A 15013-nucleotide genomic window follows, 5' to 3' on the forward strand; every position below is an offset into this window, starting at 1 on the left:
CGGGCACATTGTCCAGTCCTCCCCCAATGCGGTTGCTTTTAGTCACTGATTGGTTGGGATCATGCAGCACAGTGATTATGTCACTGCATGGCGCGCTCCCAACCTTTCATATAATGGGACTCTATCTATCTATGTGAGTAACACCTGACTGCTCCCAGCCTCAGTATGTTTGGAGTCCCGTAATATGAAGGATTTATGAGCCAAAATATTTTGGGACCCACAAAAAATAAGAGTTATGGTATAACATACCTTTGTTAACTCTTTCTTGGAGGTCCATAGGGACCACATAAATTACCTTGGGTATGTAGCTGGAGTGATCCAGGCACCAAACAGTTAACAAGCTTCAGCTCCCAGGATGCACTGGGTCCTCCTCCACACATATCCCGCCCCTGGCTACAGGCAGTTAGTTTGTTATCAAGCCCAAGCAGGAGGAGGCAACCAAAGATGAGAAAGAAGGAAGGACCCTTGTACTCTAGACACACTCTCTCCAAGAAGAGGGAACCTCAGAAATACAACAGAAAAGATTACCAAATAACATCAGGTGCATTAGGGCGGGTGCTTTTTGGACAACATGGCCTTCCAAGAAAAAAAGAGTTAACAAAGGTATGTTATACCTTAACTCTTATTTTCTTCTTCGAGGTCCATAGGGTCCACATAAATTACCTTGGGACGTTCCAAAGCAGTTTCCCTTAAGGGTGGGAATGCTCCTGTGTATCAGCCGAAAAGGAGAATCCTACGCCCAAAAGGAAGCATACTAAGAGGCAATGTGTCAAATGCGTAAAATTTGACAAAGGTATGGAAGGAAGACCATGTGGCTGCCTTGCAAATTAGTTCAACAGAAGTCCCACGACGAACCGCCCACAATGGTCCCACAGATCGAGTAGCATGTGCTGTGACTATGTTCGGAACAACAAGATCAGCTTGTGTGTAGCTTGAGAAATTATCATACGCAACCACCTGGCCAAAGTCTGTTTGTTACCTGGCCAGCCTTGCTTATGACAGCCATACAACACAAATAAAGCATCTGACTTTCTAATGGAGTTGGTGCGATCTACATAGATACGTAATTCACGGACAACATCCAGTAATGCTTCACCAGCCGAAAGGCCTGAAGCATGCAAACCCGGAACCACAATTTCTTCATTCACATGAAACCAGAATACCACCTTAGGGAGGTACCCGGCCCTAGTACGAAGAACAGCTTTATCCTGGTGAAATATCAAAAAAGGAGATCGTAAAGAAAGAGCTGCTAAATCAGAGACCCTACGGGCAGAAGCGATAGCCAGAAGAAAAACTGTCTTCGCTGTTAACCACTTTAGGTCTACTGTTTTCAGGGGTTCGAATGGAGGAGCCTGCAAAGCCTTGAGAACCAATGTCAAATCTCACGGGGCTACCGGGGGGACAAAAGGAGGCTGAACCCTCAGAACACCCTGAAAAAATATTCTAACATCAGGCAATGGGGCGACCCTCCGCTGAAACCAAACTGAAAGTGCCCAAGCCTGAACCCTCAGGGTGGCCAGACGGAGACCCCCGATCTAAAACCAACCTGAAGAAAGAAAGCACTCAAGACCCTAAACACCTTAGGGTCACATTTTCTCAGTTCACACCACTAAAAATACGAGTGTCAAATTCTGTAATAAATGCGGGCAGAGGAAGGTTTCTGTGCACTCAACATTGTCTGAACTACAGAATTGGAAAAAAACCTATTGCCTTTAAGATGGAGGTCTCAAGAGCCATGCCGTCAAAGACAGACGAGGAAGATCTGGATACAGGCAGGGGCCTTGTATAAACAGGTCCGGCCTTAGAGGAAGAGGCCACGAAGTGTCTATGGAGAGACTCTGTAGGTGGCAACCAGGAGCTATCAGTATTACTGTCCTGCTTTCCTGCTTGAATTTCCTGATGACCCTTGGAAGAAGGTAAACCGATACACCAGTCTGAAGTTCCACTTTACTGCCAGAGCGTCCACAAACTCGGCTGCAGGATCCCATGTTCTGGACCCGTACCTGGTGAGCCTGTGGTTGTGACCTGAGGCCATGAAGTCTACCTCTGGAAGACCCCATCTGTCCGCAAGGCTCTGAAATACTCGTGGATGAAGAGCCCACTCTCCAGCGTGTATTTCCTGCCGACTTAGGAAGTCCGCTTCCCACTTGAGGACTCCTGGTATGAACACAGCTGATATCGCCCAGACCAGAATGTTTGATACTTCTGCCATGGCAGCCTGGCTCCGCATGTCTCCCTGATGGTTGAGGTAGGCTACTGCGGTGGCGTTGTCAAATTGTACCTAGACAGGCCTACCCTTCAGTATTTCCTGAGCTTGAACCAGCGCTCTGAATAATGCCTTTAGTTCCAGGACATTTATGGACAGAAGACTATCTTTTGCGTCCATCTTCCTTGAAATGTGTGTCGACCTGTCACTGCGCCCCACCCGCGGAGGCTGGCATTGGTCGTGAGGAGTACCCAATCTGGAATTCAGAATGGGCGACCCTTGTAGAGACGGCACGTCTACAACCATCACGACAGGGACAGTCGCACTTCTGGTGAGAGAGACAGATTATCTGTGACTTTATTGAATGGTACTCCCCATTCCAGTGTGAGAGGATTAACCGCTGTAAAGGTCTGGAGTAGAACTGGGCATATTCCACCAAATCGAAAGTCGATATTCAAGATGCATATCTCCATGTACCAATTACAACGTCCTACCAACGGTTTCTGCAGTTTGCAATGCTGCAGAAACAATTCCAATTTCAGGCATTGCCTTTTTGGTTTATCAACAGCCCCTCGGGTGTTTACCAAAATCATGGCAGTAATGATGGCCGGCCTCAGGCGCCAGGGAATCAGGATTCTGCCATACTTGGACGATCTCCTGCTATTGGCGAAATCTCCACAGGAGTTGCAGCGTCATCTCAGACTGACAATTGCCTGTCTACACACACATGAATTGATCATAAATAGGAAGAAGTCGTCGCTTCTGCCGGTATAGCAGATGGTGCATTTAGGGACTCACTTGGATTCTCTGGCACAGAGGATATATCTGCCAGAAGAAAGGATTGCGACCCTTCAGCTGCAGATACGCAAGCTTCCTAATAAAAAGGCATAGTCAGAGTCACTACAGCTGAGCTTCCCTAATTAATTAGGAGAGAGGGGGATGGGCAGCACAGTCTTCACAAGTACGTGTCAATTACAATGTAACCACTACAGCCTGCAGCTGGGGGTTCAATTGGAGCACTTCCCTAAAGCTGGCCATACACGCTACAATTATCGGGGCGATCCGCCTGATATCCACGGATTGCCCCGATAATTGTAGCGTGTGTGTGGGCGACCGAGGTTTAAATATTGCTCAGTCAGGCATGTCGGATTGTCCAGCATGCCCGTCCGATGCGATATTTAAGAGGTAAACTGTCGGCCGCATCGGGTTGTGTATGCCCAGCCGCGGCCGACAGACAGACATTTCCTGGGTTCCTTCCCATAGAAGGAACAGCTAAATGTCTCCTCCCCCGGGGGCGGAGCGCAGATGTCTGGGCTAATACACTGTGAGATATCTCGCAGTGTATGCCGCGGACATCTGCGGCTGGCATGCTGCCAGATAAAATGTCTGTCGGTCTGACAGGCATTTTATCTTGACGTGTATGCCCAGCTTTAGTCATACAAAGGTAACAATGTAATGTGCCCACCTTCACAACTATCCAGTAAATGTGAAATACGGTTATAACTGACAGTTTTCCCAGAAAAATAAAGGCAGTATAACACAGCAAAACTTAATCTGCTCTAGGCTCTTACTTCAACTACAAAAAGCACCAACAGCTTAGTAGGATATAGAGCGCTGTATAACCTGACCCCCAAAGCAGAGGTATACAGGTGCATGATCTAGGAAAAGGAAAGCCCAAGGGAGTTCCTGCCCAGAAGCTGGTAGGTTTGACTGACACCAACACATGAGCAACAGCCCCCTGTCTTTCAGCTTTTTTTTAACAAAGTCTCTAATATTATGCAAAGTCTGAGTACAAATGTGACAATGTTTCACACCCAACATATCCTACACACCTGTAGTAGAGGGTAAATGAGGAGAAACAGCAGTGATAGATTATGGCTGACAGTTATTCAGAAAGGCAGTTTGACACACAGCAGATTTCATAAGTCACATACTATGCACACAGATATACAGTTGATATATATTTATATAAATATATTCACCAAGCTCTTAGTAAACTGCCATTAGCTCAGGTAGGATATGGAGCTCTGTATGACCTGATTCCCGCAGGAGAGGCATACAGGGAGACTGACCTAACCTCCTTAGAACACAGCCACCGAGTGCACCTGAGAGTGGTCTCTGGCTTACTCATATAGAGGGAGGCTGGGAGGAACAACCAGGGCGCGGGAAACTCGTATCTGAAACCAGCGTCTGGGGAGGGGCCGCCAGGGGGAAGCGTACCTCCCCTATGTTGTATGGATCCACCTTGCACACTGACATGGCCGCCGCCATCAAGCCCCTGGCTGTCAGGATCCCTCATGTCCCGGTGGTCTAGTACTGGAGACAGTTTACACATGGCTCCTCACAACAGCGTCCTCCGGCGAGTCTCCACCGCCGGAGGCATGGACTGCAACATAGTTCCCCGCGTCAGTGGCCGCGGGGAACCAGCTTACTTGCATCCCCGTTCCTGATTGCAGTCCTGGGCTTTTTAAGCCCGCCGAAATCACCAGTTCCCTCACTGGTGTTGCGACCCGGCGGGCGTCTATCCGGACGCTTAGCTACTTCAGGTTCTCCCCTCAGTCAGCATGCGCCGCTACTCGGAAAAAAACAAAAACTTGTTTGGGACTGCTATCGCAGTCCCACTGTCCGCATGGTACCTCCTGCACCAAACAGCAAAAAACTAACTGCCTGTAGCCAGGGGCGGGGTATATGTCTAGGACCCAGTGCATCCTGGGAGCTGGAGCCTCAATCACTCCAGCTACATACCCAAGGTAATTTTTGTGGACCCTATGGACCCCGAAGAAGAAAGTCAGTTTCTGACACTGAAATCCCTATCTCTGAGGCCAGTATAAGTACATACTGTATATTGTTAATTTTTATGGTCGGCAGCTTGCTCACTGAATAAGCACTTTTATTTATATGGGCTATCTGTCTGAGCATGTGTTTCTACACATATTAAGGTACCCAGGTTCCCTATTTCCTAATCCTTCATTAGGGCTCTGCCTTAGTGGAGAGGTCACTCATCAAAGTCTAGTACTCATCCTAAATGTGTAAATTATATATTTAAATTAGAAAAAATGTGACAACTTTTGGCTCTTTTGTTAATCACAGGGATGTGATGTACTGTATTCCATACTAGAGCCTGCAGGTGCCGCTGTTGCTGTTGTCTATGAAGTGTTTTTGTAAAATTTTTATGACATTGTGTCTCAATTGTTATGTATTCCAGAATACAAAGCTGCAACGCTATACATAAATTCATGCTAGGTAAGACAATATGCGTAAATACGGGCTACAGCCAGGTTAGTGTACTTGTAAGAAGTTAGGAGCTGTACCTGTTCTTTGAGCTCATTGAGCTGTGTCGTTAAATGCGTTACCAGCCGTGTGGTTGAGTTGAGCTTGTCCTGGAGACTACGGATCTCATTTTGCTCCCCCTCACCTTCATTGCTGACCAGAGACATTGCTCTCATCCTGGGAAACCAGTCCAGGTTCTTAGTCTGCAGAAGAAGGCAGCACATATATTATCTATTTAGTATATATGTATCAGTTTTAACACTCTTCTGCTTTATTAAATTCTCTATGTGGAATGCATAATTTACCACAAAATATTTTGTCCCATTATCGTATTTATTTCAAACTTGCTATATTCAGTATTTTGTAGATACAGACTTTTAAGAATCTGATGGATCAAACAGTGTAGCTGTTGAAACTTACAGCAACTTAATTGCTCTTTTTCTGCATATGGTATTTATACAAATATTTTCTACTATGTAGGTATATATCTTTCCTGCATCAGATATTACACTTTTAAACCATCCGATATGAGAAATGTGTTTATTATTAATCGTTATTTTCTGCAAGTATATTGTATTTATTGAGGAACTTAAAGTTGAACTTATCTAAAAATATATTTTGATACATTTTAGAATAGGGTGAACATTATTACAGTATATTGCCTCTCCTTTAATATCAAAGAAGCACTTGTTAATCAGAAAATAAAACATTGGTAACTGGCACAGTTGAGTGCCAGCACTCTCCTGTAACAAGCCATTCTATTTCCTTATAGTGATTGGCTACTATCCGAGGGATTTCAGCTCCTATATTGAAGTAACATCAACAGATCATGTTTTCAGGATTTCGGTCTGTGGGATAATTACTGATCAAGCAAAATAGATGAACATGAGCATGATTAAAGAAATCCAGAAAACATGTCCTGTTGGGGGTGCTTGAGGACTGGAGTTGAAAACCCCTGATCTTTCAGAAATGATTTATCCTGCAGAATTATTTAAAATCGTCTACATGTCTACATATTGCAAAAAGGTAAAAGGATCTCTATTTCTTATCCCATCTTCTTTGCTATCAATATATACTCTAACATGGCTCTTTATTACCGATCCCCAAGAATGCATATAGGCCTAGTGATAGAAACCTTATACAAGGAGTTTCAGTTTTGTTCAGGTTAGTTCCAGAGCAACACACAAAAATAAGAAAATACTCATATTTCTGAGGCTGCTTAATGGATAATATAAATATGTTGCATCAGCCAGAGTTATATACTGTATCATCGGTGGTATTGTGCTGTACCTCCTGACAGCAGGAGAAATATATAATACTGTATTTTTTTAAGGAGTTGAAACATCAGTCTGTATACAATATATTAGTTTATTTACTGCTCAGTGACGTGGGGCATTGCATGAAGTCATACATATATATGGCAAATTGCATACTTTTAATATAGTCCCTCTTTAGGTCCAGTGTCCTCAAGAAAACATGATCCTATAAATAAAAGCTTTTTCCCACTTTTTATATAGTAAACAAGGGTGCTATAGATAAACCTTGTATTGTCCATTATGAAATTATTATGCATATAAGAGCATATCAGTCTTTGTCTCAATCCCATTATGTGCATCTGACAGATGCTTCCTGTCATACATGTAAGCAGTGAGATGACTTGGAATCATGTGACTGTGGATCTGAAGCCTGTGGCCTATATATGTCAGAGCACCATCTGTACTATGAAATTTATATATTATACACACGGGATAGAGAGAGAGAGATATCGATTCTTGTTTGGATCCTTGACAGATATCTTGTATGCAGTATCAAAACAAGATATAGGCATTGGCTCCTTGTTTATTGCTTGCAGCATAATATAAGCATTTCAGATTTTATATACAGTATGTGTGTTCAGGAACTTCTAATGGCTTTTGCTGTTTTAGCAATAGATCTGCAGGAAGATAAATAAGACTTGTACAATGTAGCCTAACTGTTCAGTATGATATGTAACTGGATTAGAGAGGAGCAAGTGCCTATGAGGAAACGCTATGTGACAATGTGTTGGGCTAAATGCCCCTGACACTGTCAGGTCATTGCACTTGCAGTAGTTAAGTGCCCGTAACAGAGACCTGTCTTGGGAATCGTTTAGTATTAAGAGAAATGACCATTCCCAAAAAGCCAATCAAGAGCGATTTCTCACAAGTGCAGGTTGCAGTTAGCAGTGAAATCTGGCTATTTCTGGGTATTCATTATGTAGACTAGTAAAATCTGTCATTTGTTCTGAGACCAGGTGAGCAGAAATGTAGTCATAATGTCGAAATACCACAATGTCAACATGTTAAAATGCTGTCAGACTGGCAGCAGAGGGTTAGAGCTGGACTGCAGGAGGTGAGGGTTAGGCCTTGGGCACTAGGGAGAGGATTAGACTATATGAGGGGAGGTTAGGCACTAGGGAGAGGATTAGGCTATGTGAGGGGAGGTTAGGCACTAGGGAGAGAATTGGGCACTAGGGAGAGGATTAGACTATGTGAGAGGAGGTTAGGCACTAGGGAGAGAATTAGGCTATGTGAGGGGAGATTAGACACTAGAGAGAGGATTAGGCTATGTGAGGGGAGGTTAGGCACTAGGGAGAGGATTAGGCTATGTGAGGGAAGGTTAGGCACTAGGGAGAGGATTAGGCTATGTGAGGGGAGGTTAGGCACTAGGGAGAGAATTAGGTACTAGGGAGAGGATTAGGCTATGTGAGAGGAGGTTAGGCACTAGGGAGAGAATTAGGCACTAGGGAGAGGATTAGGCTATGTGAGAGGAGGTTAGGCACTAGGGAGAGAATTAGGCACTAGGGAGAGGATTACGCTATGTGAGGGGAGGTTAGGCACAAGGGAGAGAATTAGGCACCAGGGAGAGGATTAGGCTATGTGAGGGGAGGTTAGGCACAAGGGAGAGAATTAGGCACCAGGGAGAGGATTAGGCTATGTGAGGGAAGGTTAGGCACTAGGGAGAAGATTAGGCTATGTGAGGGGAGATTAGACACTAGAGAGAGGATTAGGCTATGTGAGGGGAGGTTAGGCACTAGGGAGAGGATTAGGCTATGTGAGGGGAGGTTAGGCACTAGGGAGAGGATTAGGCTATGTGAGGGGAGGTTAGGTACTAGGGAGAGGAGTAGGCTATGTGAAGGGAGGTTAGGCACTAGGGAGAGAATTAGGCACTAGGGAGCGGATTAGGCTATGTGAGAGGAGGTTGGGCTCTAGGGGCAGAGTTAGGGATTAGTCATAATAACCGCCGGAAGTTCTGCAGGAACCAGTTGTCATTACCTGATCGTCGGACTCAGAAGAAACCACTGGTGCTGCCGGATCCACCATATCAGGTAAGTCACCACTAGACAACTAGGAACAGTTTGTGAACATTCCAATCATGTCGACACTACATCCATGTCGAGATTCTCATATCGACATTATGAATGTCGACAAAATATACCTCACCCAGGTGAGATAGTAAACTAATGATTAGCAGGGTCAAATTTCCACCATTGTTTCATCAATTCACTTAACTTTAGTTGCGCTGAGTTATGACCATCTACTAGCCACATCTCCTTAAAACATAACGGGTTTAAGCTTAATCCAGTTTGCATAGAGTTTTCACAAGTAGAATTGCGCATACAGTATGTGGCACTTTCATCTCCTTAGAAATAAGGAGATGAAAGTGGATCAGGGAGAGAGAGAGAGGAACAGGTGAGGGAAGGGACAAGTCTGATGTACTGTAGGCAGAGTACAGTACAGGTGTCCTCATGCACACCTGCGGTCATGCACATACACGCCTATTATCAGATGTATCCTTTGTGCAGGTACAAACACATGATGATGATATGGTGTAAACCAGTGTGCTGCCGATGCAGAACTGGACACATCTCAATATGTACGGCTCTGTATGCGGACAGAAGTACGCTAGTTTCAGTGTGTTTTATTTACACCGATTTTATGAACAATGCCATGTCTAACTGAAACCCTGCTCCTCAGCTCAATGGTGTTCCTCAGGGAAACCTCCCCTTACATTAACTTTATCATTCCCTCAGTATGTTTTTCCATTTGCTGATGCAAGGAAAAACAAAACGTGACATATGTGAGGCCGCGGGCACAGGCTTACTGTGACTTATGCTAAATCCACACTGATGATTCAGGGTTTTTGTTGCTGGTCAATTTCAAATTGTAGTAACCTTATATAATTGAGGAAATGCATTAATAAATAAGTAAAAATGAATAAAAAATAAATATGAGCAGCCCTCCCCAAAAAGTTATACCAACACTAGTGCTCATTGCCCGGAAATTGCTGCTATTAGCAGGTGGATATATAGCGCCATAGCAGCGAAATACGCTGCGATTAGCATGAGTCTGTATTCCCAAGGGTCCACAAAAGTAAAATGTGCCCAGCACTATTCCTAAAGGTTAATATGGAAATTAAAGTGTTACAATTATCATTTATTACTGGTCCACTTTGGTCAGCGTAGGCCTTTACCATTTGGCAAAATAAAAAACCCTTAACACTGGCAACTTGCTCCTTACAGAGCTCTGTAAAGCACTTCGGTACTTGTGTACTTTACGGACTCAGGGCCTGATTCAGAGTTGGGAATAGAGAGAGAGATAGCACTTAACTGTGTACCTAGACAAACCATGTTGAAATGCAAGGGGTGTAAATACATATTTTTTTTTTCATGTAGGGTAAATACTGGCTGTTTTTACATGTAGCCCACAAATATTGCACAGCTTTATTATTCCTATACAATTTAGATGTCAGTTTGGACACCTCCCACCCAAATATAAATCTTTCTGCACATTTTACATCTGCCCGACCTGGAGTGCAGCATGGTTTCACCAAGATGATCAGTTGAGAGAGATATCTTTCTCTATTCCCAACTCTGAATCAGGCCCTCATTGCAGAGAGAACCCAATGAATGTTTTAAATGGTACTTGTGTACTTTACGTACACAAGTACCGAAAGTTGTCCCCACCGGAAGAAGAAAGTTGTCCGCTCACCACAAGGTAATATTCCCCCTCTATGCCCACTTGGATGGTAGGGAATGACGCCGGACACTGGCTGATGACGTCAGGGTCCTCTCCATAAAGGGGATGCAGTAATTGCCTTGATTGATAATAATAATAATGATTGTAGGACACTTGGGTTCTCTCTGCAATGAGTCCGTAAAGTACACAAGTACCAGCACTTCTATTGATACAGGGCCTAATTCAGCATTGTATGCAAATGCATTTACGGACACAGATTGAGCAATTGTTTGCCATCAGGCATGCGTATAAGCCGCACTGCCCGTTCGCAGCGACCGCATTGCAATTATGGACACAAAGAGAATCTATTGCAAACTGAGTGACAAGCTCTCAGCGTTTGGGGATGGTGATGGGGGTTGGTCTGAAGAACGCAGGCCTGTCTGTCCGTTTAATAGGCGATTGCAGTTGTGTACGCTGCTGAATCAGACCCACAGTGTGGTTTTTCCACAGACTGTGGGGACTCCCCACTGAAATACAATGCAGAGATACACCACTAGAGTAAGATATGCTATAGTGTATTTTATACCAATAGCATATCTTACACAATGTGCATAATATATATATTAAAAAAAGGCTAACGCTGCTCCTCCCTTCTATGGGGGAATTAAAGTGTGTTGCACGCCGGCGGCCTCTAGATGGTGCCTGATGGGGCAACTGAATTGTTGCAGCGTTCGGGCGCGCAGAGCCACCGGCGCTGACATTTTTACTCGCAGCCCCCAGAGCGCTCAAACGGGACTTTTCACGGGCGTGACAATGTCCCGTCATTTTGACGGGCTGCTCACTAGCATTACACTAGTGCACTGCTCTGCACATTATACAAATTTTTTATGCAGACAAATGAAGCCTACTCTACATCAGCCCTTTTATGTGTGTGTACTGTATGGCTTCGTTTGCAGAACACATAAATATGTGAAACATATTTTGGAAAACACTGCCAGTCATTTCAAGGGTCATTTACAAGCCACAAAAATACAGACACACAATGGCACTTTGGTCCTGACTCAGCAATTTATAGCAAATGCGCACGTGTTCGGAGCTGGCATACACACATGCATCTCAGCCGCATCACCGTTGCTTTGTGAGTATAACTGGACGCTTGCATATGGGCAGTGGCGTCCCTACCTGCGGTAACACCCGGTGCGGGGAGGGCTGTAGTGCGTGCAGTGGAGCTGCGCCCAGGGACAAGGGGCGTGGCCCGAGCCCCCGTTTTAGTCACTGCTGGAGTCCCAGAGGTGCGGGCTGCCCCCGGGGACCACTCTGTGTGTAGTGCCAGCTCCATCACTGTGACAGGAGCCGAGTGCTGCACGTTGTGTTACAGTGCAGCACCCGGCTTTTGTCACTGAAGAGGAGTCAGCACTTTAGTGTCACCCCTCGAGGGGTGACACCCAGGTGAGCCCGCACCCCCCTTGTGACACCACTGTATATAGGATAGTGTGTCATGGGCATGTAGATGGAATTAGGGCTATTCAGAGGCAAGCATATGTAGAGATCCAGCTGATTTCAGACAGATCTCTTGAACCAAGGTTAGTATACATAGATTTTGGGCCTGATTCAGAGATGGACGCTAATGCGATCGTAGCTGCGATTTCATACGCAACATAGCTGCAAAAATATACTAATGGTAGTAAAGATCACCCAAGCACATTGCCTTCCTTCCTGTGTGCGACAACGCATACCTGTGTAAATATCGGTAACAACGAAGCATATCAGTGGCCATCTTGCCCTTACGGCAGGTCTGACCTGCCGCAGCCTTGGGAGCTCTTCTGACACACAGGGCTACGTATGCACTCACAGTGGATAATTTATGCATGCCCATGTTACGGCGTTCAAATAAACAGGCACGCCTGCACTTTTCTGACCACTCCCCATTACCACCCCCAAAATGCTGACAACCTGTCACTCACTCTGCGATGGATTCCTATTTGCATCCGTAATCGCAATGCACAGTGCGGCTTATACACATATTGCAATCGCCCGAGTGCGTATGTAATCGCCATTGCGTCAGTCTTTGAATCAGGCCCTATGTTACTTAAATTAATCATGGGAATGAGTGACTTTCAGACTTGTATTTATTTTTTTGTTTTTACAGTCTCTTTCTGTGTGACACAACATGTCCCACTGGGCCCTGCGCAAACCGCTCACTGTGTCCGCAAAATCGAGCTCAGAGAATACACAGACCCACGGAAAAGTGATTGACAAGAAGTGCCGTTTGTGGATGGATACAGGGAGTGGCTGGCCGAACGCAGGCGTGCCAGTGTGTTCGAACCCCGTTACAGGGGCGTGCATAAATTAGCCACTGTGATGCAGCCTATGCCAATTAAAATATGCTCCATGCCTATATTCTGTGTGTGACTGCGGCTATATCTACATGCAGAGTGTCAGAGGATGTGACACTATAATGTAAGATTTTGCATGCAGATACAGCCGCAGTCGCACACAGAATATAGGCATGCCGCATATCCTTTTAATCAGCAGAATCTGCTTGTTCATCCTATTCACATCGCATTGCGAATAAGACCCATTTGAAGCTAAAGAGTCACACGAAAAGGCGCTCAGCGATACAGAGTCACGCCATGGCATGGTGCAACTAAAAGGGCTGTTTAACGTGCAAGGAAGCAAGATGTATGTGGACACATCTGTAGCTTCAGTGGTTTCAACCCCATGCAGAACAGTCAGGGATTATTACACTCTGATAGTTGGACCTCACTGCTGGTTTCCCTATTAAAGCATAGTGTCTAGTGTGTGCTGCTGCTGCATCATTATACACTTAAAACATACTGGCGGGTATCCAATTAGCTGCGATAACGATAAGTTTTCTCCGGAGAAAACTTTTCGGACCCATTACACAAATTTGCTGCTTATTGCATGTATGCGCGCTCCCATTTATCGTGCAAACCTATTATTAAACCGATGATAACACATTCACACGGTAATTCTTGCAGGGATGACAGGTGAAAAGTACAGGTGAAACTAGGGAAATCAGCTTGTACCCCAAAAAAGGTAAACTAATATTGGGTATAGAAGTCTGTTAGTGGCCATAATCAAAGGGTTTGGGAATCTTAAATTGTGTCAGATGGCTGTTATATGCATTTTTCTGTAACAGTGAAAAAATGATAGAAAGCTATATTTTTGGCCGATGGTAATGCTAGTTAAATTAGGAGTACATAAAATGGGGGTAAGTATATTTTTGAGTAATTTAGAGCCCCTCAAATACCTAACCCACTACTTTGAACCCATTTTTCTGCACTTTTTACTTTTTGTCAACACAAAAATTACATATCATTATTGGCCCTAATAAAAACAAATATTTTGCCTAATTAGTCATTAAGGGCAATGTACTAGGAGTTCTGCACCAAATCCCGACATTTTCAGCCAAAAATGGGGATTTGGTACAACTTTTCACCTACTCAGAGATGGTGAAAATGAATTCACGATAATTGCTATTGAAAATTTCGGCCCTGCGAAAACCACGGCTAATAGGATAGTACGATAACCATTTAAGCATATTTTCATGCAGAGACACAGTATATATATATATATTGCATGTTAACTGAATTTCTAAATAGGAAAAAGTGAACACAACCTCTGCAGGGTACGTTTCCAGCACTCCTAGACCAGTATCACAACAGTGATCTTTCTTAGGAAGACCTGTACCTATGGAAAAATAGTACTTCTATGGTAACATATGTTTTTGTGAGTTATGCCAATACATTGTAGTATCCAACATATTGATTTTAATTAGGAAAACAATTTTTTGAGTTCATATGTAGTGTAAAATACGAGATATGAAGGACAATCTGCCAGCCTCTGATTACTGTATATAATGTTTGTGACTTTGTAGACCCACTGTAAGTTAGTTAGTACCTCAGAAGGCAGTTGAGCACAAAAACTCTGAACATTATGTGGTGTGATGGCATTTTAATAAACAATTAAATGCAAAAGCTGCATTTAAATGAGGGTGGGACATTGAAGCGATATGGCAGAGGACAGAAACCATGCTGGGTCCTGAACAATGTCACAAACATGTCAGTTAAAAATAAATCCTTGGTGTCTGTGTCAATGAAATTTGTAAAGATGAAATCATGTTACATCAGTATGCAGCATAAACGGGGGCCAGTTTGATGCAAATACCCATCTGCCCTGCTGTAAAAAGAACTGATGAATGTCAGAAACATCCCTGGTATACTCAGAGAAGACTGAGAGAAGAAAGATAGTGCTGACCTTTATCATCTGTGCCACGTAGCTTTCTGGGCCAGTGTAATCTGTCTTGTTTTTTACTCTCACCAACACGATGAAGTACAGATAGTTCCAAATATTGTGCTCTTCCTTAATGTGCTCCTCAAAGGACACAGTCTTATTGTCAAACTTATCTCTCTCCAGTCCTGCAGAGATGAATGAGATTTATTTTTAGCATGTGAGGCATTTCGACAGTTTTTGTGCAGCAGCAAAAGCATACAGTATATGTAATAAGTCTTTAGAATATTATTGCTTTATAAGAATC

General features: G+C 44.1%; 1 protein-coding gene across 1 annotated transcript in view; it reads right to left on the bottom strand.

Annotated features, from left to right (window-relative positions):
• Positions 1–15013, bottom strand: part of ITPR3 (inositol 1,4,5-trisphosphate receptor type 3) — a gene marked incomplete at its 3' end in the record, with an annotated part of 283455 nt that overhangs the window by 3943 nt on the left and 264499 nt on the right. Inside the window, exons 56-57 of the mRNA XM_088455962.1 lie at positions 14734–14894; positions 5518–5679 (exon numbers count right to left, since the gene is read on the bottom strand). Coding sequence (XP_088312088.1) covers positions 5518–5679; positions 14734–14894 — 323 coding nt within the window. The remainder of the gene's footprint in view (positions 1–5517; positions 5680–14733; positions 14895–15013) is intronic.

Source organism: Taudactylus pleione, unplaced genomic scaffold (assembly GCF_031769625.1).
Source record: "Taudactylus pleione unplaced genomic scaffold, aTauple2 ptg000682l, whole genome shotgun sequence".
Lineage (NCBI taxonomy): Eukaryota > Metazoa > Chordata > Amphibia > Anura > Myobatrachidae > Taudactylus > Taudactylus pleione.